The 27,255-nt window shown below is 31.3% G+C and overlaps 3 protein-coding genes and 1 long non-coding RNA gene across 5 annotated transcripts; 2 read left to right on the top strand and 2 right to left on the bottom strand.

Moving 5' to 3' along the window:
* Positions 1 to 979: 979 nt before the first annotated feature.
* Positions 980 to 2,431, bottom strand: LOC118064981 (uncharacterized). The gene is made up of 3 exons (XR_004690126.1): positions 2,231 to 2,431; positions 1,724 to 2,153; positions 980 to 1,557 (listed from the first exon to the last, which is right to left on the bottom strand). It is a non-coding gene; the product is annotated as an uncharacterized lncRNA (long non-coding RNA).
* LOC118064980 (prisilkin-39-like) lies at positions 1,990 to 13,674 on the top strand. The gene is made up of 4 exons (XM_035079962.1): positions 1,990 to 2,114; positions 5,211 to 5,289; positions 7,476 to 7,616; positions 12,646 to 13,674. Exons 2-4 carry the CDS (start codon positions 5,214 to 5,216, stop codon positions 13,542 to 13,544), a joined length of 1,116 nt encoding a protein of 371 aa, XP_034935853.1. The 5' UTR covers positions 1,990 to 2,114; positions 5,211 to 5,213; the 3' UTR covers positions 13,545 to 13,674.
* Positions 13,675 to 15,149: 1,475 nt separating this feature from the next.
* LOC118064987 (allatostatin-A receptor-like) lies at positions 15,150 to 20,671 on the top strand. Of its 2 annotated transcripts, none has more exons than XM_035079973.1 (5): positions 15,150 to 15,266; positions 16,813 to 17,541; positions 18,660 to 18,789; positions 20,072 to 20,326; positions 20,426 to 20,671. In XM_035079973.1, the coding sequence occupies exons 2-5, from the start codon at positions 17,102 to 17,104 to the stop codon at positions 20,669 to 20,671; spliced, it is 1,071 nt and encodes a 356-aa protein (XP_034935864.1). In that variant the 5' UTR covers positions 15,150 to 15,266; positions 16,813 to 17,101. The 2 variants fall into 2 exon arrangements, with proteins under 2 accessions (XP_034935864.1, XP_034935863.1); XM_035079972.1 differs by having other exon boundaries at positions 20,054 to 20,326.
* A 3,121-nt stretch (positions 20,672 to 23,792) lies between these two features.
* Positions 23,793 to 27,053, bottom strand: LOC118064999 (uncharacterized). The gene has a single exon (XM_035079987.1). The coding sequence runs from the start codon at positions 27,051 to 27,053 to the stop codon at positions 23,793 to 23,795; it is 3,261 nt and encodes a 1,086-aa protein (XP_034935878.1).
* Positions 27,054 to 27,255: the final 202 nt, after the last annotated feature.

Below are 27,255 nucleotides of genomic sequence, written 5' to 3'. Positions count from 1 at the left end.
CCGCTATTTGATAATTACATAACGTCAAGTCTTTTAATGAGTAAAGTTTCATAAACTTTTTTTTATTGACCTCAACGTTACGTTTTAATTTTCTTACTTTGCTTGCTAAGTGTTGGTCTTTACGATTATTATGATAGTAAAAGAGAAAAGTGAAAAGATTAATCGTAGTATATTTTGTATATAATTATTGTAGGTTGTCACTAGCTTTTGTAAAATAACGTGTCAGATTAGAAGTTTGATGGATACTTAATTTCACATTTCAACGAATTGCCTAGACTATTGTCAAAAAATATTTTCCCTACGGACTATAAAGCTACACAGTAATAGCAATAGTCTAAGATAAAGTACGATAACAAAGGAAGAGAGAGGGGGATGATGTAGGGATAGAGATAAACGATAACAGAGAGGGTGAGAAAAAGATGAAAAAGAAAATAGGTAAAATCGTAAAATCTTTCAAGGTGGTTTTATACCACCCTCAGTGCTTTGTTACTAAAGAAAAGCTTTATTTTCAGTTATTTTTCTCGAGGGATTTTTTTCGTTATGATAATGAAACCCTCTCTTTTATTACACTCTTGTTGCTTGATGAAACAAGAGTAGTCAATAAAAATATTGTTTCTATTTATCAATCTTACTTTAATTGCACTCATCATTCCAGTCATTAGGCAGAAATAAAAAATATCTAACTCACTTTTTGACATTAATAAATATTTGAATGTCAACAAAATAATTTTTTGAATTTTTAAATTACAATAAAATGGATGTATGACTTCACACTGTTGAAATTTTATTTAATATCATGAAAGTGATGTAATTACATCAGAACTTTTTTTATTTAATTAAAGACTAATTCAATTTTTGTTTTATGTCATATTATAATGAATTTTGTATTAAATAAATTTATTTAATTAAATACTAATTTGATATATATAATTATTATTTATATATTTTCATATTCAATAGTATTTTTTTTTTATCAGTATGTGTGCAATATTTCAAATGCATTATGATAAATGAAATGATATATAGTTTTAAATACGTATCTAATTAGTGCCTCAGGTCCCTCTATCAACTGTAGAGCACTTGAAAGGAGGTCAACAATCGGAACATCCACATATCATGTCTATTTATTATATAACCATCCTACCTTTACTAACTTAACATAAATTCATTATATTCCTCATAGTGATGCTTCAAATAAAGTTTGGTGACTTAACTGTGACCTGTACAATATACTATTGAAGTCTAAATTTTTAATTAAATTAAAAAAAATAATTTTATGTAAAAAAAAAAACCGCAATTATTCGGTTGTTAAGTATGACATTGTTTAAGAAAAACAATTCTTCTGATAAACAAAATTTTCCGCAGCATAACTCCAAGACTGCTTGAAGGTTTCACGTGATTTCTAAATTCTTCAATGATTTTTCCTTTTTCTTGAAGCTATTTATAAAGTGCAAGCAATAAAAAAATAGAAAATCATGGTCAAAATGATAGTAACAAATCATAACGCAAGATTCCCAAATTTTTAAGTGAGCTCATCATTGTTTTGATTACGAAACCCTGAAAATAAAATAGCAGTAATGAGTTATCAGAATAACGACATCAATAATAATAAAAATTATTCAGGATAATTGTTCCATCTAGTCTTCAATCAATACACATGTACCTACTAGGCTATAAAATAACTTGATTAGCTTAAATATCCATAATTGATATTGATAAATACCTTTGACACATTGATGATTTCTATCAGAGCACCCAGTAGATATAACATGAGTAACTACAGTGCGTATACACGTTACTGTGATATGTAGTCTTACTCACTCAGTAGTTCAGCAATCAGCAGCATCTCCATCCTTGTCTATCGTCTCTTTGTGGTTATTCCGACTCATTCTCTATCCCCGTTTTGTTACCACATGAATCAACTGAGTTTCTCTCTTTCTTCTTCATGGCCATATGACGACCTTCCCTCTCTCCTTCTAGTATAGTTGGCACCAGTTCTCTTATACCATGGAGCAGCAGCCATACCAGTACTGAATTTCACTACACTTCTTCATCCAGTGTCGCAGTAACTTCTCAGTGGTATAGATCGTTATTGGATCCACGTACACTCTTTGGTAAGTGTTCTAGTATTTCCTCCACAACATTACTAATATCTACAAGTAAAAGCACCAAGTATTAAACAAAGAAATTAACATCTGCTGTCGTCTTTCCTCCACTTACTCCAACTTACCTTGCCTTATTCCACGCTAATTAATTCGTAACCTCTAAAACTGGTAAATAAATCCTTGCAGTTTGATTTAAGGAGAAGTTTACTCTTGATAATCGATCGCTTGACATCAAAGTCGAGCTCTAAAATGCATCTTCGGTTACATCCAAGTATTAATCAATCTTACTACGTTCTAATTAAACATCTTACTGATTATACATCATGCTCTGATGATCGTTGTCTAGTCAGAATGTTCGACGCTCTTTATACTTGAATGCTATGGAGTATTGGTGTATACGTAGCATTACTTAGCGTTGTTGAAATCGATCGTCCAGAAGAGATGATGGATGTAACCTACACGGTTGAGGTTGCTTCTGACGTCTTGGATGACGTTCCTATAGATCTAAAATTGTAAAAGTTTCATGGAATAATTTTTCTTTTCTTTTCAGACGTCATACTGAAATAACAACTCATTTTTATTGTTTACTTCTCTTATTCTTGATCAGCATATTTTCCAATACGTTTTTATTTTATTAAATAAATTACTTTAAAACTCTTCGAGGTCTGTTCACAACTGTTGTTATTATTTACCAACATGGTACTAGAGTTTCAAGTTATTTTCAAAATCAATTTCATTTATAGCAATAGCAAATATATTTCATATTAATTAATTAGTAGTCTTTCATTTTAATTCCACTTTAAAAATATTTTCATTCATTTTTGTGATATTCAATCGATTACTTTTAATATTAAATTAGTATTTGAGTAATTATTGTAATTATTTATCAACAAAGACAAGTTTTTTTGTCAATAATGAGATGGAAAAATAATAAGCATTGTAGTGATTATTTTTTTCAACGTTTTGATTGAGTATTTGACGATTAATTCTTTGAAATGATTGCCATCATATTGACTGAGCAAAATTTTTATTATATTTGAGGATTATAAATTTTTGTATATGCTTCTGATAGCTGGTTATGGAGCCACAATAAAAAAAAGTATTAATAAGTTTATTAATCTTTAATAAATTTATTTACTACTTTTACATAAAGACACATGTGATTATCAGAAAGTTCTGGGTGTTTTTAACTGAAGTATATCACCATTAGCTTCACTTTGAACCCATTGATGTAATCGAAACTTTAATTTACGTCAGTAAACATCAAATATCATCTTCAATTCAATGAAAATAAGTTGAATAATTTTTCCATGAATTTTATCTAATCTTATAATATATATTACAAATAATATACATATTTTTTTATTCGATTTTCACACGTTTCTGTTCTCATGATTCATTTTCCAGCTTGACAATTTGTCATTATTCTATTATTAATAATCACAACACATATCTATATAAATTCAAGTAAAGATTTATAGCCATAATAAATTTTTTATGCTTATCTGAACATTTTCCATAAATGCACAAAGTTGATTTGTAAAAATATTGCCAGTAAATTTGACACAATAGAAGGCTAGAATGAATTTCTACAATTGTACTTTGTTTAGGTACATATATGTAAGTATTTCGACAACTATCGGAAAAAATTATGATTCCAAAAATGAATGTGCAAGCTGACGCGTCATTTCTTCGGGTAACGAACCCAAAGGTCAAAAATATATTTCCCAATGCAGTAAACCTCGAATCTTTTTTTTGTTGTTTTTCCTCTACATTTATATCTATATAGACAAGTCGGAAACTTTTATGTATTATACGCGGTGTGCTATTGGCAGAATTTAATGGTCGACCCATTTTCACTCATAAACACGTTGTTTAAATTTGTTATTTACTGGACTACGCGTGACATGGAATATATAATTTATTTTGAAGGCTATGAAAAGCCAAGCAATAATTCCACATAAATATGAAATAAAAATTGATTTTATTCGTGACTGTAAAATTTTTTATAGAATTCGAGTGTTAATGTTTCAATGAAATGATGGTATTTAATTTTTATTTTACGCACAATCGATATTTTTTAAACGAATCAATCCATTATCGTAACACAGAGAAGATAAAAACACAGCTGTATTTATACAGTTTTCATAATTTTTTCAAAAAATACTCATTCAGATGAATAATAGTATTTGATAAAATTTTTTGAATATCTAAATTACTAGACATGAATAAAATAATCAATATTTGATATAAAGTTTCAAAGATAAAATTGTTATGATAAATAAATTATAAAGTTTCATTCTAGAAGTTGACTATTCAACTTCAGCTAGCATATCTCCAACCTTGTATTGTACAATTTACATAGATGCATAGTGTATTATTTTTAAGTATGAATTATAGAATTTTTACAAGAGATACTTATCAATTACTTGCAACAAATCTTTATTTGACGATAAATTTAATTGAATTTTAATTAAACTAAAATGTTCATTGACTTTTTGTTTCAAATATTTAATTATATAATAATAATAATTATTATTAATAAATGCATATTTACTAAAACTTGCATTTCAATTAAAATTGGTAAAGTTTTAAGTACCCAAGTATTTTTTTAATAATTTTTTTTTAATCAAAATAATAGCTTTACTTTTTAGAGTAAACAGTTCAATTTGATTATCAGTCATCTATGAATAAATAAACCAACAACAACAATAAAACGTTAACAACATTAATATAAATTTTTTTATAAAATTTTAAGCAAACGTTTTTTATTACCATAACATCAAAATCGGATATCAATTCAGTTGAAAAAATGCATCACACTTGAAATAGAGTATTTCTCATTTAATTACCATTGCTTTTATTACCCACATATACCCCTACGAATCAAATAAATAAAAAAACAATTCTTTTATTCATCAAATGAATTTTTTCCTCTATTTATATAACTACTAACATTTCATTAAAACTGTATTTATGCCAATTAAATCAAAGTGAATAGAGCATGAATTAATTTTTGTTTATCAAACATAAAATAAAAAAACAACATTGTGTACTTATGTTTCTAGTACGTTGTACAAAACTACTATTGTATTTTATTTTCAGAGAATGAAAAGAACGTGGATTGGTGTTTTTGGAGCTGTGCTCTTATGCCTGGTTGTAGTGGATGCTGTCCCCTATTCAAGTAAGTACTGTCTTATATTATCACAATGGGTTTACGTAGTAGCGGTTCAGTCTAAGGACTATCGTTTCTATACGTATACTGTTGGTCACTTCATTTCTGCCAAGCAAATGTGCTCCGTTTCAAACACACCCAGTGCTCCTTGAGAATAAATTGGCGATTCAACGGCTTCCCCTTCCTCTTATCCTTATGCTCATGTGATCAATGTCTCTTCTATCCTTTTTTATCTCCTTCCACGACATCTTATTTTATTTCCTCTGATTCTAAATTACTTTTTACTTACTGAATCTGGGCTATCTCTCTGACAAGGCCATATTGCTATAAAATCTCGAAATGAACAGGACTTGGATCCTGCTCGAGTTTGTTTTATGCGACAGATTATCATAAAATATTGTTTATATTCTTTGGCAAGCATTTAAGTTGTAGAAACTTATAATGTTGAAGATTAATAATGGAAAATAGAGGAGTATCATTTAAAGTTATAATCACCTGTTGCTCGATTGTTGTGCAATTAAAACCTAATGCGGAAGTTGTGCAACCATCCATGTGGTTTACTTGTTAGGTCTTTTTCCATTTTTTAAGCTTCTTAGTTGGTAAAGAAGCTGTTGTAATAGATCCAAAGTATCAGCAATTTTGATTTGCATTTATCATCATATTTTAATATTTTAAAAATCTTTTTTAATTTTTTTTCTTTTTGACTCAATTAACTTGATCACCTTTAAAACCTTATGGTCTATCTATGATTAAAATCCACTATGACCCAGTATCACAGTAAATTTCATCAACCTACTTCATTTTAAACATAATATTATTTCGTTGCACATCTCCACTATTACATATTTAATACATCAAAATTGAGATAAAAAAATTTATTAAAATCATCTGAACAATTTACCACTCATTGAGTTTTCTAAGAGTCTATTCTGATACTCTGTGCATTCTACCTTCTACACAATTATCACCCTTTTAAAACCACTGATCAAATTACTCTCTAAAAAATTACATATTCTTCAAAGTTAATTTAATTAATAATCTACCACATGTTGATAGCTTTCTTATCATTGAATTAACACCCATGATTAGCTTGTTATTTTTTTTTTAAATAAAAAACTTCCTGCTAAGTAAGCAAATGAGTGATTAATACAGGAAATAATTGGCATACCTATTGATTATTGTCAGGATGATTCAGAAAGTAGAGGTTGAAGAGATGACAGTATTTTAGTTAAAGATCATTATAACAAGCCTGGTAATGCAGCAGCATAAAAAAAGGATTAAATAATGTTGACAGTACCTCAAGTGTCGTAATAGAATTATCATTAGTGCAGAACATTGATGACGTTACGACTCGAGAGAATTGTTCAGTGATTAAGATAACGTCATCCTCGACATTTTAATGAACAAATAATACGATCAATAACTGACAAGCTGAGATGATTAAAAAGAATGAAAGCTAGGGATGAAATAAAAACAAGGTAGAAAAATTAAAAATATGTAAAGATGAAAATAAGAATGAAAAATAAAAGTCGTGTAAAAAATATTGAAGAGAAATTAACTCATTTTCTTCTTTTTTTTTCATTCAAGTCAATATTCTAATTAGGTATTTTCCTACGCTTTTATATTTTCTAGAAATAGTTTATTAATGAAAAATACTCGGTCTCTAATTAAATATATATATAAGATTCACTCTTCTTAATTGAATGAATCCATTGATTTTCAAATATTACTTTAATTATTACGTAATAAAAATATATAATTTATCTAATTTATAAATCATAATTATTTTATTTGTCTTCGGAAGAAATTTTTTCATATAAAAATATTTTATTTGTATTTTTTTCCTCTATCATAAAGTAGATGAGATAAAAATGGTGTCAATGCATTCTTGAAAAATACAGTTTTAAGCCAGTAATTTTCTCTCTTCCTTCCATACTAGCTCTCTTCGCAATAAGACAACTAAAAGCAACGAGCTTTTCGGCGAGTTAAATGCGCTCATATTCAACTCACTCTACTTTCAGTTCATTTAAACAGAAAGTTACTAGTAACTCTTTGAATTCTTTTGTTTGCCACATTTACATGTTTGCCACATTTACATGTTGTTAAAAATATTTTTTGTGTGAATAATGGCTGACAAAAGACAGAAGATGCTGTACATTTTATAGTTATTCATATTTTTTCTTGTACTTTCACAGAATATGGAAGAACTTGTCAAGACATTGGCTGCTTATCTGATGAACAATGCATTATAGCTGAAGATCCATGCAGTTTTCCACGTGATAATAATTGTGGTCGTTATCCAAAATGTGAGAAACGTTCAGGAGCTGGAACTCAAGGTTAGTAATATTCTCTAGTATATTTGCTATCACATCACAAATTAATTCAATCAATGAATTCTAATTAAAACATAATTGCATTTTCTTTTGTCCAAAACAATTGAAAGAATTGATTTTTGATTTATCAAAATTCAAGAACCCATCACTGTAGCAAAAATGAAGCTTTTATTGGTAGTAATTTAAATTAATTAGTGTTTATTAGAGCATTTTTTCTATTCTAATTGAATTATTTTGTTGATAACTGGAATGTTTTGCAATTGCTACTAACCAGAATCAAATAACTAATAAGAATTCTTTGCTCTTTTTTCTGCATGTTTATTAATGAAATTTACAAAATATATTATCTAGAAATGAATGGCGAACGTTTATGTTTCATTTAGCTGTGAATTCATGTCATTATTTATATCGGAAACTTCATTCACGTCCACTTAAAATGTTCATGAACACATAGCAATACGTATTATCGTTAGAGCTTAAATGAACTTTCAATCTACATTGTCGTTTCGTCTTCTCCAACACTTTTACTCTAACATCAAGTGTATGAGTACTATGTAACCCTTGTTATATTATATACATGTACATACATATGTGGTGTGTACATATATAAGTACTTTCATGGACAAAGAGGATTTTGCACACCTTCCGTCGATCACTACCTCACTCACTTTGACCTCTGAACTATGTCCGAGACTTTTACACATGCACTCTACACTTTTTATCGTCCCTAGAGAGTAGAGAAATTTTTCCTATACGCGTTAGTGTATATAAAATGAATACAGAACGGATTTTGTTGAAAAGCTTTGAAAATAAAGATCCTCTTTTTTTTTATCAAAAAATTCTATAAAGTATTTCAATGCTTTTTTATTTATTTAATGTAGTTTTTGTATAAATTATAATAGAATAGAAAGTAACCCTTCTGTAAATTGTTTTAAATAAAATTATCAAAGTAATTTTATAGAAACGTTTAATGTTATTTATTCAACATTTTGTTTACTTGAAAGCAGAAGAGAAAATGAATCATATTTATTTGATTAATTCTGAAATATTGATCACAACTGTCTATGGTAAATGAAAATAATTTAATAAATTATAAACAAAGTTACGATGAAAATAAATAATTAAAGTTAGCTGAAATTTAGTTTTACTCTATTTCAATAGATACATAATATTTTTATACAATAAGCACCATAATATTTTAGTTGCATCATAACGAGTTTTTTTTGCTTTACATCTAAGGGTCTCTATACAGTAGATAGGATTCATATATAATCACTCTTTTCATCTTCTTTTAGGGAATTTCCTTTGTAACTCTTAGTTTAATCCTTTTTTACTCAGTTAGTGTTGAATGTGTAGCCTCTACGTCTATTTTATTCACTTTATTCACATACAAGTCCTTTTCATATCTTTGATGCTTACATATATTATAGTGCACTATTTCGAAACACTTTTTATCGCGTATTTCATTAGTTAAAAATTATTCTTGTGTTACATAATATGCTGAAAAAAGAGTAATGTATTTTTATGCATAAAAAAGAGCTTTTTCAAATAATTTTTGTTATACTGGTTTTATTTCTGAATGTAAGATTTGAATTAACACTTAGCAATTGTTCCTTTGCATGAGGTAATTAACGTTCACAAAAGTACAAATGCATTTTCGTCAGACGCACATTCAAAACTACTTGTTGAATATATTCACACATTCCTGTATATATACTACATACGCAAGAGTAGAAAATTAAAGCTGCAAATCGTCGTTTGTAACGATTTAAATCACTTGATGTGATTTGCCTCGGTATTTTCTGGTGAGCCTTTCCATTTGTCAGCCTTCATGGATGCAAAACTGCGTAATAGAATCGTAGATCCAAGTATAGAAGTGTAGAGTGTCTGGACTGCTGATTCGATCAATTGTGGATGCTGTAAATTTCCAGGGTCTTCGTTAAATGGCCAGAGAGTTGATGGAATTCCAAACCAGGATCATGGCTCTTCCCACACCAACTACAATCCATATTCAAATGCTAATGCACCACCATCTTCAGAACCTCATGACACTCGTTTCAATCAGCGTCCAAGTAACTCAGACTTGGGCTACCCATCATATCCCTCCAACTCTGGTAGTGTTTCCAGGGGTTACCCTCCATACCCTGTAGCTTCTGGTGGCCAACATCCATCTCAAGGTACCAATCTGGGCTATCCACCATACCCAACTGAAAACCGCATGCCGCAACCAGGAATTTACCAATCTGGATACCCCAATAATGGATACCCCCATCAGCAGCAGCCAGGACTATATAATCAATATCCAACTTATAATCATAATTATTATGCTAAAAAATCTTACAGAAATTCAGCGACAATGTTCTTGCCAAGTATTTCCAGTCTAGGATTTGTCATTCTTGCGTTTTTAATAACGAACCATCTGTCGTGATGTTACCCATCATATTGTAACGATTGATGAGTTGTTTTTAATTACGCATTTCTCGTGATGTGCGTGTTTGTTTCAGTTGGCATTTCTTTCGTGCCTTTATCATGCGTGAAAAATACTATGAATTATTTTTAATATGAAGTTTGAAAGAAAAAGGGTTGTAATGTTATGAAATATGTACATTAATTAAATTTTTGGTACTTAGTAATAATTATTAGCAGCATGAGGTTTTCATCAAATATTTGGAATAATAAAAGAGAAAGAGTACTTGACAAATTCTATCATATCTGGAAATTAAATCATAAAAATATATTCTTTATACTATTTATTCTATTCATTTGCTTAATGAATCTAAAAAATTTAGCTTTAGCTTCCTCAGTTTTACTTCATGTGGGTGTTGCTTAATGTTATGCAAATTATTTAAATGCTAAGAATGTTGAAAAATTAACATATTAACGTGGGGAAGCGTTAAAAGAACTTGACAAAAAATTACATGACTATTTTACACGCTTTAGATAGACTTTATAAATAAATTAGTTAACTTTAATAAGTCCAAGTATTTTTTTTAAATAGTATAAAACAAATGTATGTATATGTTAATTTATTTTTATAATGTATTTTAATGATAATGAAAAATGTATCATGAGTAGAAAATTAAATTAATCTATTTTTCAACTTTATTAAATTCTAAATAAATAGTCAAGAGAAAGAGAAACAAATATTTTTGATGATAAATAATCTAAAAACATCTCGATGTTTATAGTTCAAAGAAATATGTACCACATTTATCCGTTCTGTTTTTACATCAATGTCTCTCGGTATAGCTTTATATTATCGACATGAACTTTGACATACTTTAATCCTCTTATCAACTAGTTATCTGTGGTCAAATGATGTCATTCAAATATGATAAATCGTTGTTAAATTTTTCATATGGAAAAATAACTTTCCGAAAACAGTCTGTTCGATGGAAACATTCAATTAAATGTCATATACTATTATTGAACGAAACAATAATGTATGTAAACTTTTTTTCACATGTAAATATGTTTTTAATTAAAGCTTTGATTCTTTGACACGAAAATTCCAACTCTAATATTGAATTCAATGCTAAAATGCCTGGTAATAATTTTCCGGATATTTAATCTTTAATTTCTGTGAATGGAAATTCAACGATAGCGTCTTTTTTAAAAGAAAATTAAAAAATAAATCATGAGATTCTACTTTTGATGAGAGTTTCAAATGATAAATTCATTCATTTATTGAAATTAGTATAATCTACATCTCCATTTTTACTTTCAAAATATTCATTCTTTGCATCATTGAACATCTTGGGTCTGGAATGAATGTAATATTTGGTCTTCATTTTTCTTGAATTAATCAAATTGCAAGGTATAACAAAAATCTGAAAAATTTTATGGGAGTGAGCTTTTATGTAGCAAATAATTATTGAAGTTGAAGCTTGAGCAAGATGCATATGTATGCATATAAATGAGAAAACTCGATATTAACAGCCCCACCACGTCGACCTCATGGAGGATATCGACATCCAAAAGTGACTCCTAGGCCAATTGTACGTACTCCACCACCTCCACCTCAAAGAACATTTTCCTCGGGATATCCTTGGGATGGTAGTCGTTATCCAAGCAGTTCAAGCAACTCCATAGGAACTGGAGGAAATCGTGACTACTGGAACCGCGTCTTCGATGGTGGTAATAGAAATGGTGGTGGATCAGGACATCGAGGACAAAACTCAAACACTTACACAAGTGACAAGGGTTATCACAAAACTCACGTCTCAACTGATAATAAGGGAAACCGAGTTTGGACATTTTCTCGTGCATAATAATATTTACTTGAAAATCTAAGGAATTTTTCAATTATTCTAAACCACAAGAATTTATGTATTGTTTTTAAGTTTATATATTCAAGCTATATTTTCCACCCTCTAGTTAACAGTCTTCTTATTTACTAATGTGTTTATTTGCTTTCTTTAAAGTGCATTTACTTGATAACTATAAAAAATAATTATATTGATATAATAGTCAGTACATAGAAATAGTTTTATCATTGAAGTCCAAAGTAAGAAGTGATTAAAAGAAAATAATTCTCACAATAAGATTATTTTTTTACCAGTGCCATGATGAAAATATAAATACTTTGTACTTATAAACAATAAATAAAATTTTATCCTCATAAATACTTCATTGTTAGATGTATTGATTAAAGGAACTTTATGACAAATTCTCCTAACTACAAAATAATATTGTTCTACATACTTCATTAGTTAGTAAATTAAATTGCATGAAGCTTCCCTGACTAACTATCTGACCATATTAATCTATTTAAGCTCTACAATTAGATAATATAGTTATTTTAAATAATAGAGTATGGTTTAGTTTGAATGAATAAGGGTGATGATGCTCGTGGGTTCATGGGGGTCATTAGTTCTCATCGTTCATGTTGGCATGAGCAAAAAAGCGTGAGATTTCCGCTAGCTGGAAATAAATCGACGTTGGACTAGGCATGATCTCGCATGCTACAGTCAATTTTTCATGATTTCATGCAGAGAAGAACGTATATAGATAGATTTGGAAATATTTCCAGAGCCTGAAAATCATGACACAAAAGATATGCAGAGTCATCAACATCCAGTGAGTCATGTAGAGCCATCAGCACCTAGCAAACCATCTTCGAATGGATATCCTGCTGGTTCTGGGTATCCTGCAAGCAATGGATATCCTGGATATCCTTCAGAGTCATCAAGAAAGTCTACTTCAGCTCCAGTTCAATCAAGTTATCCAGTAGGCTCAGGATATCCTTCTTCCAGCAATTCTGGTTATCCAGCAGGATCTGGCTATCCTTCCAGTAATTCTGGTTATCCTGCAAGTTCAGGGTATCCTTCTTCAGGTAGTTCTGGCTATCCATCATCAGGAGATTCGAAATATCCATCAGGGTCTGGTTATCCATCATCAAGTAACTCGGGCTATCCTTCAGGATCTGGATATCCATCATCAGGCAGCTCAGGTTATCCAGGATATTCTTCAGGGTCAGGCTATCCTTCATCAGGAAGCTCAGGCTATCCAGGATACCCATCAGGGTCAAGTTATCCTAATAATCCCGCAAGAAAAACCACTTCTAATACTGTCAATTCAGGTTATCCAAGCTCTGGTGGATATCCTCAAAGTGGATACCCTCAAGGTGGATATCCTCAAGGTGGATATCCTCAAGGTGGATACCCTCAAGGTGGATATTCTCAAGGTGGATATCCTCAGAGTGGTTATCCTCAGGGTGGATATCCTCAAGCGGGATATCCTCAAGGTGGTTACGCTCAAGGAGGATATCCATCAGGTGGTTACGGACAAGGTCAATATGGAGGACAGTATCCCCCTAATAATCAGCCAAAGAAACCTACTATTACTGATAGGATCTCTGATTTTGCTAAGAATATAGCTACTCAGTATCTTAGTCAAACAATAAGAGACAAATTATCAGGAAAACAATAAATAGTATAATTGAGTAATCAAATAATAATATCAGGGCATAGTTTTAGTTAAAATAATTAATCAAACACTTTTTTCTTTTTATCAGTCAATTATTTTAAATACTCAAGAGATATCCATGACTATTAGTAATAATTTTATCTATTACTTGTAATTAATATTTATAATAATATTATTTAAAGAATGGTATTTAAATAAAAAAACATTGAAAAATTACTTTTAAATCTAATTTTCATCATGTTTACTGTAGCGTTAAATTTTATTTGATAATCTAGAGGAAGATACCGAAGAACCGATTTTTCCATGTAAAATAGAATATTTCTAAACTAAGTTTTAAATTAACTGAAATGAAAGGAAGCAATTGTCTGGCATTGAGAGGAGCTTTTTTTTTAAATCGATTGGGAAATACAAAAGCTATAAGGTAAAGTTGAATAGAGAAGAAGAGTACCTCGGTAATGGGAGGGCAAAGGCTCAGTAAATGTGATTCTGTTGCAACGGCAATCCTGATTGGAAAGTCGTCGAGCTTTTGTACTTTATACGCAGTGTTAAATTAAATTACTCCGATGGATATCGTTCTCGAAAAGCTCTTTGCTATCTAAAATCTTATTTGATAAATAATTCAATCCTTTGAGTTCTCTTGAAGAAGTTGAAATGGAAGATATTCTCAAGTGCTTCGAGACAAGTCCTCCTGTTATTACGATCTTCTTTGATATACTTAATTCTTTTCAATGATTTTATTCCTTCGTCTAATATCCTTATCAAATAAAACCAAGACAATTCTAAGCTGCCTTTATAATTTTATTGCAATATATTAAGCTCAATTATTAATTTTTTTTAAATTAAAATAATTAATTAAAAAATTCATCCATTTTTAATTACTTTATAAAAGACTCAATAAAAATTTTTATAATATATCATTTCTATAAATAATTGAAAAAATTATCTCCAACAATTCTTGAAAATTAAATTATTTTAATGTAATATTTATTAAAGTTTTTTTAATTTGGAAAAATAAAATGAAATTATTAACTGTCAAAAAAGGAAACAATTAATTTATTTACTGAAAATAATTTAGAATATGTTTATATCTGTGGATGAAAATGATAAATTTACTGGCAACACAAAATCTAGGTATCCTAAGATACCAATATGCTGGCAGTAGGTAAAGCCATTCAAGTACAGACGATACAAAAGCAACCTAGACTTTTTTATGATTTTAATGAGTCTTCAGTGATACAACTCATTCTTTGAATCGACGTTTACTACGTCGGCGCGAGTACCAGCATTTATTTAAAACACGGCGGCAGTCCAATTCTGATTATTGGGGACCACCATCACTCTGTTGAGACGCGTCCTGTCGCCAACACTCGAGACAACTCTCTTACAGGAGAGAGAACACGTGTCAGCAATCGGCGCTGTGCTTGAAAGGACGTCATGTAGTGCGTTGTGTGAATGACAAATGATTGCGTTTAATCGATTATTCAAACTTTTATTACTCATGTGAGAGATGTTATCATATTTTAAAATTATTACAATGTTGATCAAACCATTTCTTGGAATAAGTGTAGTTTTGTGATGGATTCATTATCCCAGAGAAATAGATAATTAATTTTCTAATGTAGAATATATTGTGATCAGCTAATTATCATTTTTAGTGTCGAAGCATATTTTAAATAAATATTGCTATAAAAATTGATTGACAGTGAAATTGAACAACTGTGTGAGGTAATAGACTGAGAATCATCTAATGGAATAGAAAAATTTCTATCTACGTTGAGAGAATTTATGATAAATTAATTTTGTATTCATAACTATTTGTTGGAAATAGGTAATCATCAGAGTTTCGAGAATTCTCAATGACACTGATTAATAGAAAATAACAATGAAACAAGATTTATTCAAGTGGTTGCATTTTTTTGAATAAAACATGAACAATAAACTAAAGATAAATTCCAATATAAAATCGTAGTCCAGTTTGTTCTACATTTAATACAATAAGATAGAATTGTATTTTTTATGTAGTACTGGTATTGTTTCAATCTTTCAATTCATTGTATTACAGCTTGGAAGAAGCTTGAGCTAAAAATATTGGTAACTAAGCTTGCACTATTTCAAACAGTAGATAAAGTTCGACAGAAATGGCAAATAAGTCTGCACGTAATAAATGAGTTTTCCATTATAGTGGAAATTAGCACTCGTAAAAGGAAATACTGCAACACTTTTATTCTAAAAATAGGATTAGTTTTGTTTTTCCTAAAATTCCCTTGAGGGATTGTAGCCTACAAAGGACTAACAGAACAAAGAATCTATCTAGATACTTTGTTTTCTCGAAAGATCTGTGTGCTTTGTTCAAAATCTCACTGCCCTCTTACTGTTATCTACTTCCTTTATTTCCCTTTGGATGGTGATATCAATGATATTAGGTGGCACTCACAACATTTCAGCTGCTTCAACGCAATATTCCACTCTATGATGTCTGAACAAACGTATCATAAGCAGATTCCATAGCACAATATAGGAATATAACCTGATGTTTGCTAGTATAAGTGAAGATAAAGTTATTTAACAACGAAAGGTATTACTTAACAAAGTGCTATTAATCAACGTTCACGTTCTTTACATTCAACATGTACTTTCTGTGTATATATACACTGTATTGGATCGTGGTACATACTAACAAGGATCTCTTCAGATTTATGACTCTTGAATCTTTTTGTCCAAAATAATAGATAAAAGATGAGTAGTAACTTTTAAAGCTTCAATTTCTAGTCCTTGTCATATTTAATCATGATTAATTGTCGTGGTTATAATTTTCACAAATTCTAGCCATTTATCAGTTTTATATTTTCAATAAATTCGTTGAGAACTGCAGTGGAAGGTAAATCATATGACTCCTTATACTTTCCATATTTGCAAGAAGTATTTTGACAATGTTGATTTATTGTCTTAAGACACATCAGTTCCTGCAGTTTACTCAACAGATTTTTTGTTTGTTCAAGTAGTTCATAGAAACCATAATCGATCCCTTTTATAATTTATCAGTGTCAGTTGGGTATATCTGATTCTACCTAGATCTCCAACTTGAAACGTTTAACACAGCATTTATATTGATAACAAAAAACACTACCCTTTTTTTCATTATCAGTTAAACCGTCTGAAAGGCCATGAAAGTTCTTGATAAATTCTCTCAAAGTAAAAGAAAATATCAAATTTTATTTCTTTAAACTCGGAAATGGTTATTATACAAGAAATTAACTTTTCCCTTTGCCAGATGATTGCATACAAATAACTCCAATGAAGAATAATAGAAAAGCTGTTAAGAAGTTGTGCCAAGGTTTTAAAACTTAAAGAAATAATGTACAACATAATACCGTAAGATAAATTAAAATGAGTATTTGGCCAAAGAATAATCCTTGGTAATGAGTTGGCCACAGGAAATCATAAAACTTTGGACTTTCTCGGGTCTTGATAACTTCCCGAGAATCAGATTGAAGATTTCATTGAGCTGAGTCAAACTTTTATCAATAAAGTTGTTAAATTTTTAAACACAACTTAACAAAATGGAAGATTACCTAATCAGTCCCAATATGACCAGATGGTCATCAGAGTTAACAGCTCATAATTTTAATAACTGCACAAATATGAATTTAAGTTGCCATGACTATCCTTCGGACACAGACCCAGAATTAATTGAAAGGGTAGTGGAAGTGGTGGTGCCAATGTTTTTTGGTCCCATTGGAATAATTGGTCTTATTGGCAACTCCCTAGTTGTAATTGTTGTAGCACTTAATCCTGGAATGAGATCAACGACCAACATTCTTATCATCAATCTTGCCATTGCGGATTTGCTTTTTGTGATATTTTGTATCCCATTTACTGCAACGGATTTTGTTCTGATGGACTGGCCATTTGGCAACATCTGGTGCAAGATCGTGCAGTATCTTATTATTGTTACAGTCTGCGCCAGTGTCTACACTCTAGTGCTTATGAGTCTTGATAGGTAAGTGAAAATAATTAACCAGTTTTTCCTTTTTTTTCTTTTCAACCTCAATTAATAAAAGTTTCATTTTATTCAAATGACTTCTCGAATTAAGCTCATAGTCTTAATTGATGACACCTGTAGATCTAGAAGTCTTTAGAAACAGAACAAAAAAATACCTCGTAAATTTGATGTTTTTTCTTCGTTTTTTAAATTGATGGGATAATTAAAAATAAAAAATTTACTCTTTTACTGATAGAATTAGTTCGAAAAAGTAATTAAGTGTTGCATTAAATATAACTGTTTTCTATTTCAATATCATGTTTTAAAATGAGAAATTGAAAATAAAAATATTTCATGCCAAAATTTTTTTTTTTTTCATTAATGAAAGTTGTATAATTAAAAACAAATATTCTATTGTTTGAATGATAAAAAGCTACTCTAAGCAATATGAAAACAAAAAACAATTGTAATAAATATTTCAACAAACAATTAAAGCCATTAATCGCAATAACCACATTGAATTTTCAATTTTACTACATTGGCAATATCAAGGCTACTGCAAGATTAACAATTCAAATGAATAAATGAAATTCTTTCTATCTCGTTGTATTTAGAAATTTCCATTGATAAATGGTTGGTTGATGATCCATACTGTGCCTTAATTGGCTTCAATAATTTATAAGATAACCCCAATACAAAAGAAATAAATAACCAAAGCAAAATGGACAAACAGAATAATTTAAAATACCCTCGAAAATGTAACCATTATTATGGATTTCACGGTTAAATTAATATAGATCTGATTATTAAACCATAACTTGACACAAACGTCATGTAAAATTCATTGATTACACCCTCGAAAATTCTCAACAATTTTCCATGAACATAAATAATCACCTCTCACTTCCACACCTATCTTATCTCACCATCCATATTCGGTAAATACAAAAATCGATGGTGTATATTTGAGATAGAAGCAATGGCAGGATGAGAATTGTTTTATCCCCATTCTCAATATTCCGCACGTGATATCTTACCAGGAACAAAGAGAAAAGAGAGCGTTAGTCTAGAGTTACCTTCCTAAAATGGAAAGGTCTATTATGGCTTATTGAACAAAACCTTTACTTTTCTCCAAGGTATCTAGCTGTTGTGCACCCGATAGCTTCCATGACCGTGAGAACTGAAAATCATGCATTTTTGGCCACTTGCTGTGCTTGGTTCATCATTTTAACGGGATCAATACCAGCACTTATTATTCACGATGAGGTGAGTTATATGAAATATTTTCGGCAGGAGCTTCTGGATTAATTTTAATATGGTATTTTATCTCATTCGATATCTTTCAATAAAGTATATGAATTTTTTTATTTATAACTATTTTATCGCAGTAATCGCTCTTAATTTGGTTCAATGACTGGATTAAATGAAATATTTTAAACACAGTTATTAAATTCACTCGGATATTTGTATAAAAATTTTATTATATATAAATTTTAAACGTTTCATTTAATTATTTTCAAGCAACTATTATTGATGATGATGGTGGTGCTAAATCTTCTTGTGAATGGAGCATTTATTCGAACATTTATTAGATTTAAAAACATTTAATGATATTGTGAATATTTTTAGCTTGGATTATAGTCACAATGCTATTAGATGTTAATATTATTTCTGGTTATGTCAGTATAATAAATTATGGTGTGTAAATTAGCACATCATTATTAAATAGCTTCGAGTATTATTAAAAAGTGTATGTAGGATGAGAAAATAAATATTTGTAAAACAAATTGGCAATTATCTACACAACATGTTGGATTAATACCACTGGGCAATGTTTTTTTTGTTTTTATCAAGAGATAAACGGAAGAATTGTATTTATTAAATTGACAATAGTAAAAATAAGAATTGCAGAATATGATGTAGTATTAAAATAACCACAAAAATTGTTGACAATCGGATGTTCATTTATTGAAAAAAGTTTATTTTTTATTGCATCTGTTCAAACATAGTTTTCAAAACAAAGAAAAGTATTTTGAAAAAAATAATATTGGTAAAAATAAATTAATAGTTTGAATAGTTTTATGCAGAGAACAAAATTTATTTGAATGAAGTATTAATAAAAGTATCAAACATATGGTTGATTTCGTGCTGAATCTAAATATGAAGATTTAATAACTGAATTTTTTTATTCGAAACGATATCAATTTCCTTCTTAACCAATATTTATACACCTATTTATAGGAAAAAATTAATCAGCAATAGTTGAGTGGGATTAGACAAAAAAATTCTTGATGTTTGAACACTTTTGGTCATGAGCATGGTAAAAATCACAAAGTAAAGAACAAATAAAAAAGATTTAATGCTTTTTTGTATAAGGCTTTTGGAAAGGGTTTCTTTTCTCGTATCATTCTTTATAATTAGAAGGATTAGGATTTTCAAGGATTATGTTTGATAAGGGTAAAAATAATTCCAGAAGCTCCTTTAACGGTTTCTGAAGGTTCAGAGAAGACTCCGTAGCTCATGTGTGCAGATTTATCCCTCATTACAGGAACCAGGACATAAGCCAAACCAAACCCTATGTAGAATTCGGAGCGATGCTAACTGGCCTGTTTTTCAAGTTACTTTCTTCCTCGTTAGCTATGTTATACCTCTGACACTCATCTGCGGTCTTTACATCTGTATGTTGATCCGACTATGGCGTGGAGCACGCACAAGTGCTGAAAGTCGTCGAGGCAGAAGGAGAGTCACTAGACTTGTAATTGTCGTTGTTGGAGTTTTTGCCTTTTGTTGGTGTCCCATCCAGGTCAGTAGAATTCAAGGCAAAAAATTACTGAAATTACTAATTTAAGAGAATAAAAATGTTTTATTAAATTGTTCTAAAATGCTTACTTTATTTTTACAGCTTATTCTCGTGGCTAAATCCTTGAACTCTTATCCTGTAAATACGACGTCGGTGATGATTCAAGTGGCAAGTCATGTGCTAGCTTATATGAACAGTTGTGTGAATCCAATTCTCTACGCATTCCTCAGTGATAACTTTAGAAAAGCTTTTCGTAAAATTATCTACTGCAGACCTAGATATGATCCTACAGGAATTGGTCCACCAACGAAAACCACAAGAGCTGCCAGCAGCGGCGACATTCTTTAGGTAACGTACAAAATAAATTTTTCCAATATTTTATATCAGTTCACAGAACATTGACGACACATGGAACTATCTATTTTTCCCAGACACTTGTTGATTTATTTACTACAAAAGTTCCATGTGATTAACTTGATATGTGTACATTTCAAGTGCTTCCTTTTATTGCACATTAATTAGAAAATGTTACTTATGTAGCATCAAGTGGATTTAAGTATTTAATTCCAAACTTTTTACATCAAAAAAGTTCTTTAAGCTCATCATCACATTCTTTTATTCGAATACTTAAATTCAAGATACTTTTTTATTGTTATATATCAGAAGCTTAACAATAAAAAGCTTGAGAAATTTTATCAGAAAAAATATAGGTTACCATTTAGATGATAAAGAAAAAATAATATTTCGGTTGGCCAATAAAATTATGAAATTTTAATTCCAAGAAACCCTTATGTTTATATATATAGTCTAGAATTGAGCACGTCTACCATTTATGAATATTAAAAAAATTATAATTTCAAATACTGCGTTTGAATAACTGTCAACCTGTATTCATAATAACCATAATTATGAGCAAGAAAGAAGGGTGGATGATAAGGAACTCAACCGGATTTGGAGCTAATTAAACATTTGTTATCTGATGAATAATATGACAGTAAAAAAAGTAACCCCTAAGGTAATTGGAATTATTGTTTTAAAAATTCATATCTAAACAAAAATAAAAATTAATTATCTTCAAGGGTCGATATGAATTGTTATTGCTACCCCTTTTTTAACTTTACCACTCTTCTTTTATAGCTTAGATATGATCATAGATCACTGCAAGTAGGATACCCAAACTTTAAAACTATTCTTTTCTTTATAAACATGAACGTTAACAGCACTTGTAGTTTTTTAATAGCATCATTTCAACTTCAAATAGTACTCTGATATGAAGAATACAAAAAAAATCAATACTAGATGTAGGTTTCAATTGGCCAAACTGGCCCAATATTGAAACAAGTTTGATCTTTTTGTGACTCTTGGCAATTCTTCCCGAAACCATTGTAATTCAATGAAAATTTTTATTCTTATCTCTAGTTTTTTCTCAAGAATAGCACCACTACTATAAAACTTCTAATCATTCATTTGATTTCTCTTTCAATTTTTCATTTGAACATAAAACGGGTTCTTCCTCTTTGTAATAAAAGTGAACTTACACAGATTGAAAAATTGGACTTTTTTTGCACCACGTATGTGTCAATGACTTAATACATGTTGTCAGCAAATGTTGGAAAAGTTCTCGTCAATTTATTGTAGTCCAGTAGAAGTCAATTTGTCGCAAAAGTGTGAGGGTCATTTAGAAGCTCTTTGGTTCAAATGTTCCTTAGAGACAAGAAACAAAGGAAAAGAAGAAAAAATTGCATGCTATCATACTCTCAGTGGCTTTTTTTCACTCAGCGAAGGAAAAAAAAATTGCTTACAGTATTATTCTTACTAAAGTACTAATATAAAAAAAAATGTATCTCAAAAACTAATGTTCTTCTACTTATCATCAGATCCAACACATCATTGTGGAATTAACGTTTTATTCAGTTAAAATCCAAGTAGAAGGTCTTGTAGCATTACTTGTGAAAAAATTACTCTAGGTGTCTAGAAAAAAAATAAACACTTATTCACTCTTTCACTGTAAATTTCATGAGAACCTCCATCTTATAAAAAAATCAGACTCCGAGAATCTAAAGTATTTTCTTTTGTTCTACATAATTCATTATTACAATATTCTAGAGCTAAAAATTTATGTGTATATAAGAAAATATGAGAAATTCTGTTTTTTAATTAGTATCACCTTTCTTCATTCACTACCAAAACACCATAATATGTTGAGATAATTTATATTCACAAATGTTGAATAAAAATGGTGAATCACCATCTCTCTAAAGCAAGAAGTAATATAATTCAATTAACCTGATGACTTTTTGAAGCATCTTCTTGAAGAGTGAGAGTCAATTAAAATATTAAAGTGCTAACTCATTACTGATAAGACAGTCTATATGAAGAGGGTCGAAATAATATAGAGCTTTCAAAGTGTGTAAGTAATTTTTAATTAAATCAAACCAAGTCAAAGATAATTTTTTGTGCTAAACTTGGATACTAAGAATTTGAATAAAAATCCAGAGATAAAACTTTATCACTTCATTTTAATTTTAAAAAATTTTCTTATCAACGAATATCAGCTATTAATCATTGGAAACTAATTATGATTATAATCAATGATAAAATTAATAGACAATTACCGATGAAGTATAGTCATTAATAACTTCCCTCTTCATAATATTTAGCTGCAGAAAAACGAATTATTCTTGCCTCTTTTACCTTTATCATTATTCTTCATGTAGATTTCGAATACTTATCCGAGCTGATAATTAACTTTAGAGCGTTGGAGGTTTCATAGGATCGAGATTTCACATTTCTTTTTTCTGATTCTGATGAAAGGTTGGAATTTATATTGCCTAGAATTATCTGTGATTTCAAAGTCTTTTGACTTTTACATAAACCATATAGAGACATGTATATATCTGCAAGGAACTACCTATTGACTTGGAACTTTAATGAACTTCATTGTACAAACTAGAGAGCAAACCCTTGTTGAACTTGCCCGATAAAAACCCGGAAATAAAGTAGGAGCCAGCTGGAAGCATTTGCAAGGTATTTCAGTTATTTAAATCCAAGTTGTGATAAAGACAAAAAAATTTTTGGATTATCTGCATAAATTTTTAGCAAAACTTGTACAATCTGTCGATATCTTTGTAAATTAAACGCTTTAGATTTAAATTGAAAGTCATATTTTCATCTATTCCATACTATACAATGCAATCATCGTATCCAATAAATGAAGATAAGATTTATGATGACAATAAAGTATATATATATATATTTTACTCTTGTATACCCAACTGGGTTTTTACATTTCGACTATATACACTCAATACAGACCAACTTATATCTAAATGAACTTAAGTTTAAATTATAAAAATAATTTTTTTTTTGCACTGTACATTATGCTGCACGCAAGGGGGTTGCAGTTTTACATCCATAATCTAAAATCACTCTTATTTCTCTACATGCTCCCCTTCCCTCCAAACCTAAGTCACCGCCTTCCATACAACTCACACTCTACTTTTTCCACAAACTCACACAGCTCAAAACAGATGTTTCCCTTGAGCAATTCTACAATAAGACTTTGAATCTCCAATTCGCCTTGATCTCCCTTCCATTTAATTAAAAATTTTTTTATTTTTTCTGATTGTGGCCTAATGGCTTCACTACAGCACAACAAATGGCATAATGTCTCACTGCACCAACCACACAGCCTACATGACCAGTCCCTCCAGCCTTTTTTACCACCTCTTCCCACATTACCACACCTGATCCTGGCCCAGATTTCTTTATACCTAGAGTTTTTTATTCTTTGGTTCCAATACACTGCACCATTGTCACCAGGCTTCAAAATTGCATATATGGGGTTATATGTGGACCTCAGGATTAGATCCCACTCTTTATTTTTGTACCTTCTTTCCAGTTTGTCAAGACCGCAGGCAAATCGCGCTGCTATCGCACCCGCAGCAACTCCATTTCTTATGTCTTGAATTATCTCAGTATCCTCTATTTCATAGCAAAACTCCGCAAATGCTTTTCCCCATGCTGATTCTTTGTTGTTTAATATACCTCTTACCTCTTCGAGTAAACATATCTTCGGCCAGCGGTCATCGTCCATTTCTAATACTTCCCATAAATATCTACAGGCACGTTCTTTGAGTATGAATTCTATCTCTTTAACTCCTATCTCATTTCTCCAAATATACTTGGGCGTATTCCTAGCAACGCCGAGAATCGCCTTGCAATATCTGCTTTGCACCTTTTGAAGTCTCTCAATCTTACCAAGTCCCCATATCTCTACCCCATACACCGCCATGGCTCTGACAATTGTTTCCATCAGATATATCCTTTCACCTTTTAGGTCTCTGCCAGCTCTCTTGAACAGCCCCCATGTTGCGTTTGTAGCTTTTTGAGCTTTACTCGCCATTCTCTCCATATGTACTGTCGCTTTATTTGCCGCCGTAAACCAGTAGCCTAAATATTTAAATTCCTTCACCACCTCGATAGTATTCTCCTTAAAGTACCATTTCTCGTTGTCTTTACTTCTACCTCCATTTTTAAACACCATGATCTTTGTTTTCCTGACGTTAACCTCTAGCCTATTCTTGTCAACATACTTCTCCAACGATTTCAACATCTTGGTCAGCTCCTCACCACTTTCAGCCACTATTGCTATATCATCTGCATATTTCAGTGCTCTTACTTTTGCTTTGCCCATCACAGTACCACCTTCTTTATTTCTCTCCCATATTTCATCTATATCATCAATAAATATGTCAAACAGAGCTGAGCTGAGTGCACAGCCCTGCCTAACGCCAACTCTGCATAGAAATTCCGCTGAAACAACACCATTCACTTTGACTTCTGCTTTTGTTGTTCTGTAGATCTCCCTTATGAGCTTATGAAATTTTCCTCTTACACCAATGCTCCATACTTTTTTCAGCATAATTTGTCGATCCACGGTATCGAATGCTGCTCTGAAATCGATGAAGGCCACGTACAATTTCCCTCTTTTTACCTTCAGTCTGTTGTTTATTAGTGCGTTGAGTACAAAAATGTGGTCTCTGGTTCCCCTTTTCTTACGGAAGCCTGCCTGACTCTCTCTCAGTGATCTCTCTTTGTCCAGCCAACAGTTCAATCTTTCTGCCATTATACATGTCAGCAGTTTGTATCCCGAGTCCAGGAGTGAAATGCCCCTGTAATTCTCCGGTTTATTTTCGTCACCTTCCTTAAAGATTGGGACGATACGTGCTTTCTCCCATCCTGGAGGCAATATACCCTCATTCCATATTCTGTTTAAGCATTCTTTCAACAGTTCAGCGAAATGCTTATTCATCTGCTTCAAACATTCTATCGGGATGCCGTCTTCCCCAGACGCCTTCCCGCTTGCCATCTTTTTCAAGGCCTCCGCCACTTCCCAGCCTGCTATATCATCATCCAAGCCTTCATCCACCGAGTTGAGACTCTCACCTGCTTCTACACTCCATGGTGACACCTCCCGTACCTCTGTTGATCCTCCCCTGTTGTAATTAAGCAGGCCACAGAAGTAATGCACCCATTGCTGTTCACTTATATCCCCAACTACTACTGATTTCGTTTTCCCTCTAAACTTATTAAGTGCTCCCCACCATTCAGTCATACCTCTTGCCCTGCTCAGCTCTCTCCATTTGTCTTCCAACCATTTTCTTTTGCCTTCACTGATCATCTTGTGTAACTTTTTTCTGCACTCTATATAACATTTTTTCTTCACTGCAATTCTGTCTTTTAACCATTCGTTGAGCAACTTCCACACTTCACTCCTTAACTTCTTGCAATCTTCAGTATAAATCAGAGATTTTACCTTTGGACCTCTGTTCGTATCACCAGCTGATTGATTTATTCTGGTTAGCCCAACTTCGTCAGCGGTGCTCCAAAATATTTCTTTTATTGCACTCCAATCCCAGTCTTTGCTTATGTTCTGCATTTTGCTCACGAATACCTCTTGAAATTTATCACTAGCTTCTGTCTTCCAATAAATCCGGCTCACTTTATTTCCCGTGCTTATCATAGTTCCCAGCTCTTCATCCCCTTCGTTCTCCCCACCAACATCAAATACAAAGGTGACAGGCATATGGTCAGACTCGATTCTCTTTATGACTTCCAGTTTTTTAACTACATGACTATTATTCCTGTCTACCATAAATATTAGGTCCAATACCGACCCCTCAAACATTTCATAGCCACCAGTGTATGTCACATTTCCGTCCATATCACCATCTACACGTCCGTTCAATAATATTAGACCTAGCTCCTCACATATCTTTAGTACTCTTTTCCCTTCACTGTTCAGCACTTTGTCTGAGGATCTTCTGGGCCTTGCTCGTAAGCTTTCTTCGTCTGCGAAGGCATCGCCTTGCTCCTGCCCCACTCTTGCATTTAAGTCACCACAAATGAATACTAATTCGTAGCCACTTGCACAATCCTCGATCACCTCTTTAAGTTTTTGCTCTGCTTTAGCGACACCTTCATTCAAGTACACTGATATGATTGCAAGGCCTTTTTTGGCTTTTATTACGAGACCATATTCCCACTCACTCACCTGTGCTTCACGAAACTGGCTTCTTCTTATCATCAGCACTTGACCCCCAGACAACCGCCCTCTGTTACTATTACCGTGCTTTATCGCTCCCTTTGCCCAACACTTATGCTCAACAAATGTCTTATTAAACAATTTGATTGCCTGGTCTGCCTTCATCCAAGTCTCCTGTATCATTATTATGTCGAATTTACATAAAAAGTTTACCGCTCTCCTGTCCGCACACATTCCTCTAGCACCGTGAACATTCCACGTCACCACCTTACACCCCTTTCCGCCTCTTGCATCTCTATTTCCTGAAGCCACGAAAGGGCTGCAGTTCAAGATCTCCCACCAACTCGTTAAACACCCATACTTGATCCTGCATTGCTATTTTTAA

Source organism: Chelonus insularis, unplaced genomic scaffold (genome assembly GCF_013357705.1).
Source record: "Chelonus insularis isolate UGA/USDA-ARS -01 unplaced genomic scaffold, ASM1335770v1 contig_261_pilon, whole genome shotgun sequence".
NCBI lineage: Eukaryota > Metazoa > Arthropoda > Insecta > Hymenoptera > Braconidae > Chelonus > Chelonus insularis.
The sequence above is the reverse complement of the archived record's forward strand: the minus strand, read 5'-3'. Positions and strand labels throughout refer to the sequence as shown.

Bases quoted from the DNA above. Each gene is read 5' to 3' on its own strand.
- LOC118064980 (XM_035079962.1), top strand. From the start codon at position 5,214: ATGAAAAGAACGTGGATTGGTGTTTTTGGAGCTGTGCTCTTATGCCTG. The intron at 5,290-7,475 runs GTAAGTACTGTC...GTACTTTCACAG, and splicing joins GGATGCTGTCCCCTATTCAA to AATATGGAAGAACTTGTCAA. The intron at 7,617-12,645 runs GTTAGTAATATT...AAATATTTCCAG, and splicing joins TTCAGGAGCTGGAACTCAAG to AGCCTGAAAATCATGACACA.
- LOC118064987 (XM_035079972.1), top strand. From the start codon at position 17,102: ATGGAAGATTACCTAATCAGTCCCAATATGACCAGATGGTCATCAGAG. The intron at 17,542-18,659 runs GTAAGTGAAAAT...CTTTTCTCCAAG, and splicing joins GTGCTTATGAGTCTTGATAG to GTATCTAGCTGTTGTGCACC. The intron at 18,790-20,053 runs GTGAGTTATATG...TCATGTGTGCAG, and splicing joins CACTTATTATTCACGATGAG to ATTTATCCCTCATTACAGGA.
- LOC118064999 (XM_035079987.1), bottom strand. From the start codon at position 27,053: ATGATACAGGAGACTTGGATGAAGGCAGACCAGGCAATCAAATTGTTT.